At 52.1% G+C, this 14,970-nt stretch overlaps 1 protein-coding gene across 1 annotated transcript in view; it reads right to left on the bottom strand.

The window, feature by feature from the left end:
- The window catches only part of Cdh23 (cadherin related 23), a 402,602-nt gene that overhangs the window by 17,869 nt on the left and 369,763 nt on the right, over nucleotides 1-14,970 (bottom strand). The window contains exons 42-48 of the mRNA XM_045137514.1: nucleotides 14,255-14,464; nucleotides 13,092-13,199; nucleotides 10,015-10,117; nucleotides 8,372-8,497; nucleotides 7,381-7,587; nucleotides 4,575-5,033; nucleotides 439-555 (exon numbers count right to left, since the gene is read on the bottom strand). Of these exons, the coding sequence (XP_044993449.1) occupies nucleotides 439-555; nucleotides 4,575-5,033; nucleotides 7,381-7,587; nucleotides 8,372-8,497; nucleotides 10,015-10,117; nucleotides 13,092-13,199; nucleotides 14,255-14,464 (1,330 nt within the window). The remainder of the gene's footprint in view (nucleotides 1-438; nucleotides 556-4,574; nucleotides 5,034-7,380; nucleotides 7,588-8,371; nucleotides 8,498-10,014; nucleotides 10,118-13,091; nucleotides 13,200-14,254; nucleotides 14,465-14,970) is intronic.

Here is a 14,970-nt window from a genome sequence, read left to right as displayed (position 1 = left end):
GACCTGGAATTCACTACATAGTCTCAGGGTGGCCTTGAACTCGGTGATCCTACCTCTGCCTCCTGAGAGCTGGGATTAAAGGCATGCGCCACCACGCCCGGCTTGCCTTAATTTTTCAGCATGCCCAATGAGCCAGGACGAAGATGATCTTCCAGACCTTTCCTCTAATAGAGCCTGCTTTAGCCCTTGTGGGCATCCTAGCCACGCCCTGGCTACCAGCTGAGGTCAGACCTTAGTCTCTGCCGCCCTGGCCCCTGCTGCATCCCTTCCCAGCTCACCAACTGTCCTTTCTGATTGGAGCACATGAGTGTGGACCGCCCATTTTAGGGGTGTAGCCCCCGCCCTAGCCTGCTGGTGGCTGTCACTTCCTTACCACTGAGCCCTGTTGATCCCTGCTTGGACCCAGGCCTGCACCTGTTTTCCGGCCTGTACTCTTACCATTTGGCACGCTGACGGAACGCTCTGGTAGGTCGCTGGCATTGTCAATCACTGAGAGAGTGACCTCATAGGTGGCAACCAGCTCCCGATTCAGTGGGGACTTCACCATGACAGACCCTGTGGACCAGACCAAGTTAGGTTCAACTTGAGGGAAACCCCCTAAAATTCCAAGAGGAAGCCTCGCCCTATCCCGACAGAGGGTGGTCGTCCCTCATGGACCTGGGGCTTGCTGGTGCCATTCATGGTGGCTCTTACACAGCTCTTCTTGACTGGTGACTCTGGGAAATTGGCTAACCTCGCTGTTTTTCCTCATTTGTGGAAGGGAAAAATTTATACCACTTACTGCAGACACTCTTTTGAGAATAGGAAAAATTAAACTTGATTCCATCTACAAAGTATTCAGAACTTTGCCAAACACACAGGAAATGCTATGTAATTTTGTTTGGGGAAAAAAGGACAAAAACCAAAACCACTCAGGCTGGGGAGATGGCTCAGCAGTTAAAGGGGCTTGTTTGCAAAGCCTGCTGGTCTAGGTTGGATTCCCTAGAACCCATGTAAAGTCAGATGCACAAGGTGGCACTTCTGGAGTCCATCTGCAGTGGCAGGAGGTCCTGGCACGTCCGTTCTCTCACCCTCTCTTGGTCTTTCTCTTGCTCTTTCTAATAAAATGTGGGTTTTTTTTAATGCTTGCATTTCTCAACAATGTGGATGCACTTGGCACTACTGAACCACGCACACTTAAAAATGGCTGAGGTTGGCTGGGTGTGGTGGCGCATGCCTTTTATCCCAGCACTCCAGGGGCAGAAGTCGGAGGATTGCTATGAGTTCAAGGCCACCCTGAGACTACATAGTGAATTCCAGGTCAGCCTGGGCTAGACAAAGACCCTCCCTTAAAAAACCAAAAAGGGGGCTGGAGAGATGGCTTAGCGGTTAAGCGCTTGCCTGTGAAGCCTAAGGACCCCGGTTCTAGGCTCGGTTCCCCAGGTCCCACGTTAGCCAGATGCACAAGGGGGCGCACGCGTCTGGAGTTCGTTTGCAGAGGCTGGAAGCCCTGGCGCGCCCATTCTCTCTCTCCCTCTATCTGTCTTTCTCTCTGTGTCTGTCGCTCTCAAATAAATAAATTAAAAAATTAAAAAAAAACCAAAAAACCAAAAAGGCTGAGACGAGCCCTTTGTGGCTGTGCACACTTGCGATCCTGGCCTTCAGGAGACTGAGGCAGGAGGATCACAAGTGAGAGCCCGTCTCAAAATGAAGCAAAAGGACTGTGGGAGTATAGCTCACTGGTAGGTGCTTGTGTAGCATACATACACAAGGCTTGGGTGCAACCCAATACCTCAAAAACAAGCACCCCCTCCAGTACAGAAACCCCTAAAATGGTACATTTCTCATTCTATGTCACAGCTTTACAAATGCTTATATCCCAAGCAGATCAAAGACAAAGGCAGGCCTCAGCAGCTGGAAAGCCCTGAGGGGCAAAGCCACCCTGAAGAGGCAGGCTGGGGACCCTGGATGTGGTCCTGTGTCTTCACTGGGTGGACCGCGGCATCGTGCTGACTTTGGGCAGGACATTGGTCCAGCGTCAGCACGAAGCAGTTTTCTTGTCTTTCCCACTGCCTTTCAGAGTCTCTGACTCCTTCCCAAACCAGGAGAATCCTTCAGAAGCTTGGGTTTGGCTGGCCAAGACATGTCCTATCTCAACCAGGGTCTTTCCCCTCTTCCTGCTTATAGGGGCCTTAGTGGCTCCTCATCGCTTCCCCTCACTGGGTCTATCCTGAGTCCTAGTCTCCCTCTTCAGCACTGGGGACTTGGGACATCCTTCCCCTCAGAGGACCCCTTGCTGGGCTGTTGTCCTCCGCGGGTCCACAGGCGTGGGTGGTCACTTACCCCGAGTGGCCGCCGCCTCCTCCTCCTCCTCTTCCTACTCTCGCTCCCCGTCCCCCAGGCTGGGGAGCGAGGATGGGGAGAGGATGGCTGCGTTCAGTCTGCAAAGGCTGTGGGCATGGCCCAGGCCGGCCCCTGGGGCAGGAAGGGTAGGGTCCGAGGCATGGAGGAAGGCAATGGGGGATGGAGCAGAGAGATGAGGCGGGAAGTGACAGAACAGGGCTCAAACCTGCGGGCCTGCCAGCCGTGAGGAGGAGAGAAAGGGTTAATATCGGTTAGTTCAGGGTGCAGCGGGGAAGGAAGGACCTGGCAGGGCAAATGGGACTGGGGGGGTGGGGTGCTCAGAGCTGGGCAGGGCAGGGCAGGGCAGGAGGAGCAATTACAGGGAGGTCGGAAGGTAGAGGGGAGAGGGGCTGAGGGTCTGGGAATAAAGGGGAGAGAAAGTGAGCAAGGGGCTGGGAGACCTCAGAGGAAGAGGGACAGGGAAGACACTGGAAAGAAAAATAGAGAGAAAAGAGTCAGTGGGAACAGCAAAGAGAAGAGTGGGGACGACTTCCAGGCATCCCTGGCGTAGGGCACGGGGCAGCTCTCCTTGGTCCTGACCAGCTAGACCTGTCACCTAAAGGGACTTGGCAGGGGCACGATCTTACCCACTTCCTCCTCCCCCACATGATATTTATTTCTTCTCTTTCTCCCTGGATACCAAATACAGAGAATGTGAATCTGACTCTCTGGCACCTCTCTTAGCTTTTCCATCCTCCCCGTCTTATTCTGCCATGTCTCTCTCCTCAGACGATCAAGAGGTATTCTTGTCTATGGAAATGCTATCGTGGTGTATATCCCATCCATTTTTTGCTCTTTCCAGTTAGCACCCCATCCATTACTGTCGGTGTTTCTAGTCCACGGCGAATGCTGCTTGACCCAATGGCATACCAATCACTTTTTATCCTCCATGCTCCCAGAGGTAGAGAGATACCTGCGAGGCCTCTAACTCCCACTGACTCGGCAGCAGTGAACCTCCCCAGACAGCCGTTTTGCCCTGAAATTGTCTCCGAGTTTGCTCTGAGACGTATCCAAGAAAGTACAAATGCTGGGTTCTTGGTGTGCTTTGTGCTCCAAATGCTGGGTTCTTGGTGTGCTTTGTGCTAGAAGACCGTCTTGACTCCTAGCGCAGCGTCCAAGGGTTGCAGCGTCCCCTCATTGATCAACCATGTCCACATCCAGCATCTTAATGTTGCTATACAAGTTTTGTATCTCAATGCTATTGTACTGTATATTTCTCTGCATAGCAATGATTTTTAGAATTTTTGTCATAGCTACGTTAATATTTCATTATTACTGTGGGCTTTCCATGAAGACCTATGTCCCTTCCCTAACTCCCCAGAGGATCCAAACTGTCGAACTTTTGGCAGACATAATAAGCCATCAAAACTACAAGAAACTGGGTTGGAGAAATGGCTTAGTGGTTAAGGCATTTGCCTGCAAAGCCAAAGGACACAGGTTAGATTCCCCACGACCCATGTAAGCCAGATGCACAAGGTGGTGCATGCATCTGGAGTTCATTTTCAGTGACTGGAGGCCCTGGCATGCCCATTCTCTCTCTCTCTCTCTCAAATAAAATAAAATTTAAAAACTACACGTAACTGCATAAATTGTGAAAGATAACAAAGAAAAAATATCCAAGGTTCTCTTTGTTTCATGGCAGTGGATGAATATCATTAAGGTTATCTACAAATTTATAGAGAATTTAAGTGGGGACTGGGGATATGGCTCAGTAGTTAAGGGCACTAGCTTCTTGTATAGCTAGACAGCCTGGGTTCAATTTTCCAGTACCCACATAAAGCCAGGCGCACAAAGAGGCACAAGCATCTGGAGAATTTAAATGGCCAATATACACATGAATAAAGTGCTTGGCAGAATGCAGTTATTGAAGAAATGCATATTAAAACAATGTTCCTTTATAAATCACAAACATGAGAAGTGCGTAGCACATGCTGGCAGAAATGTGGTGAGATTGGCACCCATGGGACGCTGTAGAGTTACAGGAGCCAGAAGGGTCTAAGGAGCTTGTCCAGGGAGGTGGATGAGGAAGGAGAGAGGGCCGAGGTGGGGGGCGGGGAGGCAAGGAGAAGATCACATGTCAGTAGAGGAAGTGAGAGAGAACAAAGAGAAGAGCAGAGAAAGAAAGAAGCAAGGAGCAAGGAGGATTCTGGGCCCGAGTCAGGAAGGGGTGGAGGGGCATCAGGCCCTTGTACCTGTGTTGACATTCACAGCAAAGGCATCTTCCTGGCCGGGCACCAGGCGGTCCGTATCATCCTTGGCCACGATGCCGATGATGTGGTACTCCAGCTTTGGGTTGAGGTCAAGGTCGACGGCGGTGACGTTGGCAATGATGGTGCCTGGCTCAGCAGACTCCAGCACACTCACCGTCTGGATGGGGTTGATGAACTCAGGACGGGAGTCATTGACGTCGTCTATCAGGACCGTGACAACGGCTGTGCCTGACAGGGGCGCGGTGCCTCGGTCGGTGGCCACCACGGTCAGTCTGTAGGACTCTTGTTCTTCCCTGTCGATGGTGGTGTTGCCCACACGGATGACTCCAGTGACCGGGTGGATGAGGAAGCGGTCCTGAGCCCCGGCTTCGATTCGGTACACCAGCTCCCCATTGAGGCCACTGTCCTCATCTGTGGCCATTACTTGAAGGACCGAGAATCCTGTGGAAGGAATCAGAAGAACCAGGTACTCTTCCAGGAAGATGCACCAGGACCCTTGTTTGGTGCTGAGAAGAAGTGACAGAGGAGTGCTCAGCACTGCAATATCTCTATCACACTTTCTAAGGCTCAGGGTCCATTGTGGAAGAAGTGGTGGAAAGAATGTAAAAGCCAAAAGAAGGGTAGGACTCCTTACAACGTGCTCCTCCAGACACAAAATGGCCTGGATATCCACAACCTCACAGTGCCTGACACTACCTACACAAGGCCATCATAAATAGGAGGAAAATATCATGACATCAAAATAAAAAAGAGACTGATTGACAGGGGGAGGGTATATCATGGAGAGTAGAGATTCAAAGGGGAAAGTGGGAAGAGGGAGGGAATTACCATGGGTTATTGTTTATAATCATGCAAGTTGTCAATAAAAAAAATAAAAGGAGTCTGGGGCAGGTGGATCGATATGAGTTTCCTAGGCTACACAGTAAGTTCCAAGCTACCCTGGGTTAAAAAGTGAGAGCTGGGCTGGAGGGATGGCTTAGCAGTTAAGGCGTTTGCCTGCAAAGCCAAAGGACCCAGGTTTGATTTCCCAGGACCCACGTTAGCCAGATGCACAAGGGGGTGCATGCATCTGGAGTTCGTTTGGAGTGGCTGGAGGCCCTGGCCATGCCCATTGTCATTCTCTCTCTCTCTATCAAATAAATAAAATATTTAAAAATGTGAGAGCTTTGGGTTATGGAAGTGGCTCGGTGATAAAAGATGCTTGCAAAGCCTGTTGACCTGATTTCAACTCCCCAGCACCCACATAAAAGCGGGTGCAACTGGGAGCACACATCTGCTGTCCCAATGTGCCTGCAGCATGGGGAGGCAAAGTTAGGGGCATCTGAGGCTCGCTGGCCAGCTACTGGCCTCCACTTGCAGTGGCAACAGACCCTATTTCAAAGAAGACAGAAGTGCACAGGCCTCCACATGTGGGCCATGGCACACACGCATCTATACACATACATGCAAATTATATATTTAAGTTTTTTGTTTATTTTTTATCTATTTATTTGAGAGAGAGAGAAAGAGGCGGGGGGCGGGAAGCAAATGAGCGCACCAGGGCCTCCAGCCACTGCAAAGGAACTCCAGCTGTGTGCGCCCCCTTGTGCATCTGGCTAACGTGGGTCCTGAGAAATTGAGCCTTGGAACAGGGTCCTTAAGGCTTCACAGGCAAGTGCTTAACTGCTAAGCCATCTCTCCAGCCCTATATATATATATTTTAAAAATATTTTTATTTTTATTTATTTATTTGAGAAAGAGATGCAGAAACAGGTTGGGGGGGGGAGAGAGAGAGAGAGAGAGAGAGAGAGAGAGAGAGAGAGAGAGAGAGAGAGAGAGAGAGAGAGCGCGAGCGAGCGTGCACACATGGGCGCATTAGGGTCTCCAGCCACGGCAAATGAACTCCAGATGCATGCACCCTCTTGTGCAACTGGCTTATGTGGGTCTTGGGGAGTCGAACCTGGGTCCTTTGGCTTGGCAGGCAAGCGCCTTAACCACTAAGCCATCTCTCCAGCCCCCTATATTTTTTTCTTTTTTTTTTTAATTTTATTTAATTTTATATTTTTTATAATTTTTTTTATTTATTTTATTTGAGAGCGACAGACACAGAGAGAAAGACAGATAGAGGGAGAGAGAGAATGGGCGCGCCTGGGCTTCCAGCCTCTGCAAACGAACTCCAGATGCACTCCAGACGCGTGCGCCCTCTTGTGCATCTGGCTAACGTGGGACCTGGGGAGCCTCGAACCGGGGTCCTTACGCTTCACAGGCAAGCGCTTAACCGCTAAGCCATCTCTCCAGCCCTATATTTTTTTCTTAAAGAGAAAATAATTTTTTTTTTAAAAAGTGATATATCTCTCTATTACAGGTTCTGACCATATATGACTTAGGTATCCACATAGCATGTGGCCTTCCATGTTCACGTGACCGTGACTGCACTAGACCCTACCTCAAAGAAGATAGACGTGCACAGGCCTCCATGTGTGGACCGTGGCATATGAGCATCTATACACATACATGCAAACAATATGACTTTTTTTTTTTTTAAAAGAGAAACAAATAAATAATAAATAAAAAGAGCGCCTGTCTCAAAGAAAAAACAAAAACAACCAAGTTAGACTTTCTATTTAGGAATATGGGTGCTTAAACATCGCAGCGCACAGAGCTCCGGAAACCTAGAGGCAGGTCTCCCCATTCCCACTCCAACCCTGTTTTCCAGAAGAGAACTACATCTCCTTAACCCGCCCCACCCCCATCACCACTCAGCTCCTGGCGGTACAGGAAGCAGGCTCCGGGGCCTGGCCCTTGTTACCTGGTGGGCAGTTCTCCAGCAGATGGACAGTGAGGACAGCGGGACTGAAGGTGGGCCAGTTGTCATTGTCATCGAGGATGGTGACGAGCAGATAGGCTGTGCCATTCAGCAGCCCAATGTCCTCAGCCAGCAGCAGCAGTTCCAGGACAGGAGGCGAGAAGGCCTCCCGGTCGATGATGGCACCGGAGCCGCTCACAGTCACCACGCCTGGCACCCCATGCCACCAGCCAGGGCGCCATATAGCAAAAGAGACACAGCGCAGAGACAGGACAAGAGCCAGTCAGGTGGGGAACGAGAGGGAAAAAAAAAAAAAAAGGACCAGAGAGAGAATCACAGTGATTTTCTCTCTCACAGGTTTAGCCAGCCATATCCAGGTAGGACCCCACATGTCCTTGTCCTGTGTGCTTATCCCTCCACAGATGTGCCCTGAAGGTCTCAGGAATCTGCCTGAAGTGACCAGGGAAGATGACTAACAGGCTTCTTGAGAGGTTTTTTTTTTTTTTTTTTCTTTTTTTCTTTTTTGAGGTAGATTCTCTAGCCCAGGCTGATTTGGAATTCACTACATAGCCTCAGGGTGGCCTCCAACGTAAGGTGATCCTCCTACCTCTGCCTCCCGAGTGCTGGGATTAAAGGCGTGCGCCACCACGCCCGGCTTGAGGTGTGTGTTTTAGATGGCACGCATCACTAGACCGGCTTGGAATGAGGACAGGGAAATTGCAATGGCTGCTCCCGGCTGACCAGGGGTGAGCTCTAGCCTGGGGCTTGGGCACGGGGGGGGGGGGGGTGTGGGTTGTCTGCTGAAGGGTGAGTCTATGCAGCAGGAGGTCCCTCGTGTCATCTCTAAGCTTCCCCTTGGGTCCTTGCACCAGGGCTCGGAGGGCCAGATCTGCAGCAAGGGATGTGAGCACCCAGGGTCCCCATAAGAGTCTGGGTCCCACACCGAGAAGGCCTGGTGAGGCCAGTCCCGCTCCAGGGCTGCCCAAGCTCTTACCCGTGCTGTTGTCAATATCAAAGAGGTCACTGTGGGTCCCCAGCAGCTGGTAGGTGACCACGGCGTACACATCCTGGTCGGCATCCAGGGCCACAATGGGCCCATTGAGCACTGTGAGGGGAGTCCCTGGGCCAGGGAGAGAGGAGTCAACGCAGGCCAATGGGGACCCTCCCTCCCCCCTCCCTGGCCGAGTCCCCAGCGAGTCATGGCTGACAATGGATGAGAGGGGACGGAGGTGAGGTGGAGGTGGGACAGGGGAGGGAGGCCCCAGGTGGGCCTGCGGCAGCCTTAGCAGACTGAACGCAGATACTTGGGAGCGGCCTCAAAGCCCTGCTGGGGAGAAAACACAACAGCAGTGAGCAGCCCCCTCCGGCCCGCCCGGACCGCACCTGCTTCCCAGCAGTCTTTGAGGCGAGCCACTCCTTAGGAGGGTCTAGGGGCTTTTACAGGTTCTGACCATATCTGGCTTAGGCATCCACACAGCGTATACACTGTATACACATGCTTGTCTGCCTCTGCTGGGGGGACACTTGTATAGTACATCAGAGGGGCACCCCGTGTGTGCCTGTGCACATGAGTTAACCCATGCCTGATGCAGACTTGTACTCACACCCGTGTGCACATGCACCTGGCAGATGTGAAGGTCAAGTCTGCACAAAGGCAGGTGATGCTCAGCTTGAGGGGAGCAGTATCATAGCTCATCTCTTTCTGACTCGGAAGCCAACCCCTGGAGGGACTGGGGGAGGCTGGACAGGAGGGAAGGTGTCACCTGGGGCCATTGAAGGACAGATTCTCTTATTATTATTATTTTTAAACGGGCACACCAGGGGCTGCAGCTGCTGCAAACAGACTCCAGACGCATGTACCACTGTGTGCATCTGGCTTACGAGTGCACTAGGGAATCGAACCTGTGTCCACCAATGCCTTAACTGCTAAGGCATCATCTCTCCAGCTAAGATTCTTCTTTCATTTATTTGTTTACTTTTGGTTTTTCTAGGTAGGGTCTTGCTCTAGCCCAGGCTGAATTCACTATGTAGTCTCAGGGTGGCCATCCTCCTACGTCTGCCTCCTGAGTGCTGGGACTAAAGGCGTGTGCCACCACGCCCGGCAAAGATTCTTCATTCAAAGGGGGTCAGGGCTGACCAGATGGGGGAAAAGGTTATACTGGGCACCCAGGCCCCCTGGCCTCTACCTCTGATGACAGAAGCTGCCTGGAACTTTCACGCAATGGGGCTGGGGAGCAGAATGGAGTGTGCTCCAGTACCCCCTTGAGAGACAATGGGGTTACTCTCAGACCCTCCCAGGGACCAATGACTAACAGTTGGCAGTTCACCCTCACCCTGGCAAGACTCTGGTGCCCACATTAGGCCCCCATCCCTTAAGTGCTCAGAGGATGGTGCTCCCAGGTACCAGGGAGGGGGGGGGGGTCTATGGGAATGGGTGCTGCTCAGACAAGACCCGTGGCCTGTTTAGTGGCCCCATACTAAGCTGGGCAGCCCAAGTCCTTCAGCCTTGGCACTGTGCCCTCACCGTTCACCTTCCCATGGGGGCTACATCTGACGACGTCACTATACACACAGGGCATCCTCAGCGCTCGAGGCGTCTGGCTGCGGTAGGAGCCCCTGGGTGGGCCCAGCACCTACCAGCAGGCGAGTTCTCCATCACCTCTGCCTGGTAGGTGTCCTCGGTGAAGAGGGGGTGGTTGTCATTCTCGTCCGCTAGAGAGATCAGCAACAACTCAAAGTCCTGTGGGGGGCGAGATGGGGGGCACAATGCAGGCTCTATGTGCTATGGCAGGGTCACAGGCAGGACATGTGGGGGTGAGGAGGGGGATGGAAAAAGCTCACAGCAGTGGTACAGAGCCCCGGAGTCAAGTGCCAACTCTGCTAGCCATGCCTGAGCCTCAGCCTTCCAGTCTGACAATGGGGCATCTTCACGCCCTGACGGAGGCGGCCGTAGGCCAGCGTGGGAGTGGTGGCTAGCTTCCTCGTGAGGAAGGGCTTCAGGCGGGGAGTTGAGTGCCTGGTCTTCAGACCCTCACACCTGCCTGGTGTCTCTCAGAGCTCCTCCTCAGCCTCACACAGTGCTGTGCCTCGGGCCTCTCTCACCACAAATCCTCTCAGGGCTCCTGGACACCATTTTTTTTTGTTGTTGTTTGTTTCTCAAGGTAGGGTCTTGCTCTAGCCCAGACTGACCTGGATTTCACTCTGTAGTCTCAGGGTGGCCTCAAACTCATGGTGATCTTCCTACCTCTGCCTCCTGAGTACTGGGATTAAAGGCATGCAACACCATATCCAGCTTTCAGACACCATTCGTGTGTGTGTGTGTGTGTGTGTGTGTGTGTGTGTGTGTGTGTGTATACATATATATTTAATAATTTTATTTGACACAGAGAAAGAGGGAGGGAGGGAAAAAGAGAGAGAAAGAAAATGGGTGCATCAGGGCCTCTAGCCACTGCAAATGAACTCCAGATGCATGTGCCACCTTGTGTATCTGGCTAATGTGGGTCTTGGGGAACCAAACTTGGGTCCTTTGGCTTTGCAGACAAATGCCTTAACCACTAAGCAATCCCTCCAGCTCAGACATCATTCTTCCTCCCCGCCCCCACCATTGGTAGGGTTTCACTCTAGTCCAGCATGACCTAGAATTCACTAAGTAGTCTCAGGGTGGCCTGAACTCAAGGTGATCTTCCTATCTCTGCCTCTTGAGTGCTAGGATTAAAGGCATGCCCCACCATGCCTGGCGCAGACACTGTTCTTTTTAAACGTTATTTTGTTTGAGAGATAGAGATAATGGGTGTGCCAGGGGCTTCAGCCATTGCAAATGAGCTCTAGACACATGCACCACCTTGTACATCTGGCTTACATGGGTCCTGGAGAATTGAACCTGGGTCCTTTGGCTTTGTAGACAAATGCCTTAACCGCTAAGCCATCTTTCCAGCCCTCAGACACCGTTCTTAAGGTGACAGAACTGTATAGAGAATGTGTGATCTGTTTCAAAGCTGTGTGCAGGGGCTGGGGAGGCAGCTCAGCTGTTAAAAGACGGGGTTTGACCCCTCAACACTCATGTAAAGCCAGGTGCAAAAACTGATGAAAGAGCCAGGCGTGGGGACACACACCTTTAATCCCACTGCTAGGGAGGCTGAGGTAGGAGGATCATGGTGAGTTTGAGGCTGCCTTGAGACTACATAGTGAATTCCAGGTCAGCTTGGGCTAGAGTGACACAATATCTTGACAAACCCAAGAAAATGAAACAAAAAAGTGGTGAAAGCATCTGGTGTCAGTTTGCAGTGACAAGCGATGCGCCATCATGGGCAGCCTCAAAATACATTTTTAAAAGCTGCATGGAGTTAGCACCCCAACTTTTCCATACCCCGACTCAGTGCTGTGCTTCCCAGGAAGACCCCCCAACCTTGCAAGATACCTGGGGAGGGTGAGGAAGAACAAAAGGGGGGAGGCAGGAAACAAGACCAAGGGGACAGCAGACATCTCAGTGACTGAAGCAATAGTGTATGACGCCCTCAGCCGGAGGCCTCCTGCATAGATGGGGAGACCGAAGCTCTGAGGAAGCAGTGTCGCGTCTGGAGAACTTAGCTAGTCAGAAGCAGAGCTGAGCTGAGAGGAGCTGGGTCCAAGGAAGCCTTCGACCTCAGGGGCAGAAGCAAATGATCCCCAAAGGACTGTCACATAGCGCCTTTCAGTAGAGTCCCTTACTTTTGCTCCCCCCCCTGCCCCCCAAGGTAGGGTCTCGCTGTAGCCCAGGCTGACCTGGAATTCACTGTGTAGTCTCAGGGTGACCTCGAACTCAAAGCCATCCTCCTACATCTGCCTCCTAAGTGCTGGGATTAAATACATGCGCCCCCATACCCGGCTTTGGCTCTTTGGAAATATTTTATTGGGTTGGAGGGATGGCTTAACGGTTAAGACGTTTGCCTGCAAAGCCAAAGGACCCTGGTTCAATTCCCCAGGGCCCATGTAAGCCAGATGCACAAGGTGGTACATGAGTCTGGAATTCATTTGCAGTGGCTGGCGGCCCTGGCCGTGCCCATTCTCTCTTTCAAATAAATAAAACTTAAAAAATATTAAAACTATTACTAATGAGGGAGGGAGGGAGACAGAGAGAGAGACAGAGAGAGAGAGAGAGAGAGAGAGAGAGAGAGAGAGAGAGAGAGACAGACAGACAGACAGACAGAGACAGAGAGAAGGAGATAGAGAATGGGCATGTCAGGGCCTCCAGCCACTTCAGATAAACTTCAGGTGCACCAACTTGTGCACCTGGCTTATATGGGTACAGGGGAATTGAACCCGGGTCCTTAGGCTATGCAGGCAAGTGCCTTAAGCCATCTCTCCAGACCCCCTTTCTTTGACTTTTGAAGGCAATGCAGCCCTATCTCAGAGTATGTGTCCCAGTGCCCAAATACAGGTCCCCATTCACACACTGCTGTCGTGTGTGCCCAGATATCCACAGTTTGGGGGGGAAGGCATTAGTGTGTGTTGTGTGATAACCTCCTCATCACCACAGCCCGGCAGAGGAGAAAAGAGAGACTGAGAGAAATTAATTTGCCCAAGAGGGGCATCTATGGTCAGGCAGAGTTGAGAACTCAGCATTTGCTTGGCACCAAACCTGTGCAACTAAGTCCTGACTAAACTCTGGAAGGGCAAGGCTCTCTGGTTCTGACCCTCCGGCACCCCGCCGTGTCCCCAGTGTCCCCCAGCCTCACCCTCCTGGCTATGCGTGGGTTCTCCGGGTTGTCCTTCACAGAAACGGTCAGCTTGTACTCTGGGATCCGCTCGCGGTCCAGGGGCCGGTTCACGGTGACGACCCCTGTCTGGGATGGGCAGGGCTGGTGAGCTGAGCAACACCTGTTTCCCGCAGGAGGCAACTGCCCTGTGGTCAGCTCTGGGTTTGGCTAGGAGTGGCCTCCCCAAAGCACCTAAGAGATGAGCGCCAACATGTGGGCACCTGCGTCTTGCCAGGGTGAGGATGAACCACCGACACTCAGATCTGTCTTTGTAAGAGGTGGCTTTGGAAAAACCGGGCTGTCAGAAGTCTACAGACATTTCAAAGGACCAGGCAAGGACTTCTGGGACATCTTAAATAAAATAAAATTGAAAGAAGCTGCTGATCTTGGACTAGGCTCCTACACCAGGTATCCAGCAGGCCAAGTTTACACAGAGTTAAGTCAGGGGAACAGTGCTGTGGTCAAATGAAAGGCCCTGTTTCCAATTATCTAATCTGTAACCTAATGAGTGGCTGATTGGTTAAGCCATATCCAATTAAGTGGTTTCCATGCCTCCCTTCTGTTGTCCAATGAACTCTGATAGCTCACATTGTTGGCTGGAATTCCCAGCACCTGCTCTGCTTCTTGATGCTGCCTGGTTTGTAAATATTTTGATTTATTCATTCTATTTTCTGGTTTTGAGAGAGAGTCTCACTTGGAAGCCCCGGCTGGCCTTGAACTCACAGCAATTCTCCTGCCTCAGCCTCTCAAAGGCTGGGATTCAGGTGTGTAGCATTATATATGGCTTTCTTTTAGTTAACTATTTGTTTATTTGACAGAGAGAGAGAGAGGAGAGGGAGAGAGAATGGGCGCGCCAGGGCTCCCAGCCACTGCAAACAAACACCAGACACGTGTGCCCCCTTGTGCATATGGCTAACGTGGGTCCTGGGGAATCGAACCTTGGTCCTTTGGCTTTGCAGGCAAACGCCTTATCTGCTAAGCCATCCCTCCAGCCCTCCCTAGGAAGTTTCTAAGGGCATCTGCCCAGACTGAACGCCATTCCTCTACTTGGGGACGGGCAGGCGTCTGCAGCAACGTGGAATGCCGGAGTCCCCAGTGACCTTCACAGGCAGGCCCTGGGGCTGACGGGCAGCCGTGCCTACCGTGGCATTGATGAAGAAGGACCGCTCTCGGTTGCCCGCGGTGATGTTGAAAGTGAGGAGTGCGTTGCAGCCACTGTCGGCGTCGCTGGCCAGGACGTGGGCGACGAAGCTGGAGACGGGGCTGTTCTCGCTGATGGTGACATTCATGGGCAGATTCAGCAGCACTGGGTCGTTGTCATTGATGTCCAGCACGCGGATGCCCACCAGCATCTAGAGCCAGCCAGAAGAGGCAGGGGAAGGAGAGCCAGGGGGTAGATGTGACCATGGAGGAGGAGGAGGACGGAATGGGGAGGTAGCAGGGTGTCAAAAACATTGGGGAAGGGAAGGTGCAGGTGGCCACAGAGAAGAGAAAGGGGGAAAGTAAAGGGAGAAAAAGGTCAAACAGAGCCAGGCATGGTGGCGCATGCCTTGAATCCCAGCACTCGGGAGGCAGAGGTAGGAGGATCGCCACGAGTTTGAGGCCACCCGGAGACTACATAGTGAATTCCAGGTCAGCCTGGGCTAGAGTGAGACTCTACCTCGAAAAACCAAAAATAAAAAAGTCAAAGTGAGGATGAAGAGGAAGAGAAGGGGAAGTGCTCAATAACAGGCCTGGGCCAAAGACGCCTGGCGGGAGAGACAGCCTCTTGGGAGGAGACTGTTCAGGGGCCTCCGGAGGTGAGCCCAAGAGGCATATGGAGGCCTGGGCTGGCTTTGTAGCACCTGTAGCCGCGATG

The sequence above is a fragment of the Jaculus jaculus genome, chromosome 18 (assembly GCF_020740685.1).
Source record: "Jaculus jaculus isolate mJacJac1 chromosome 18, mJacJac1.mat.Y.cur, whole genome shotgun sequence".
In the NCBI taxonomy this organism is placed as follows: Eukaryota; Metazoa; Chordata; class Mammalia; order Rodentia; family Dipodidae; genus Jaculus; species Jaculus jaculus.
The sequence above is the reverse complement of the archived record's forward strand: the minus strand, read 5'-3'. Positions and strand labels throughout refer to the sequence as shown.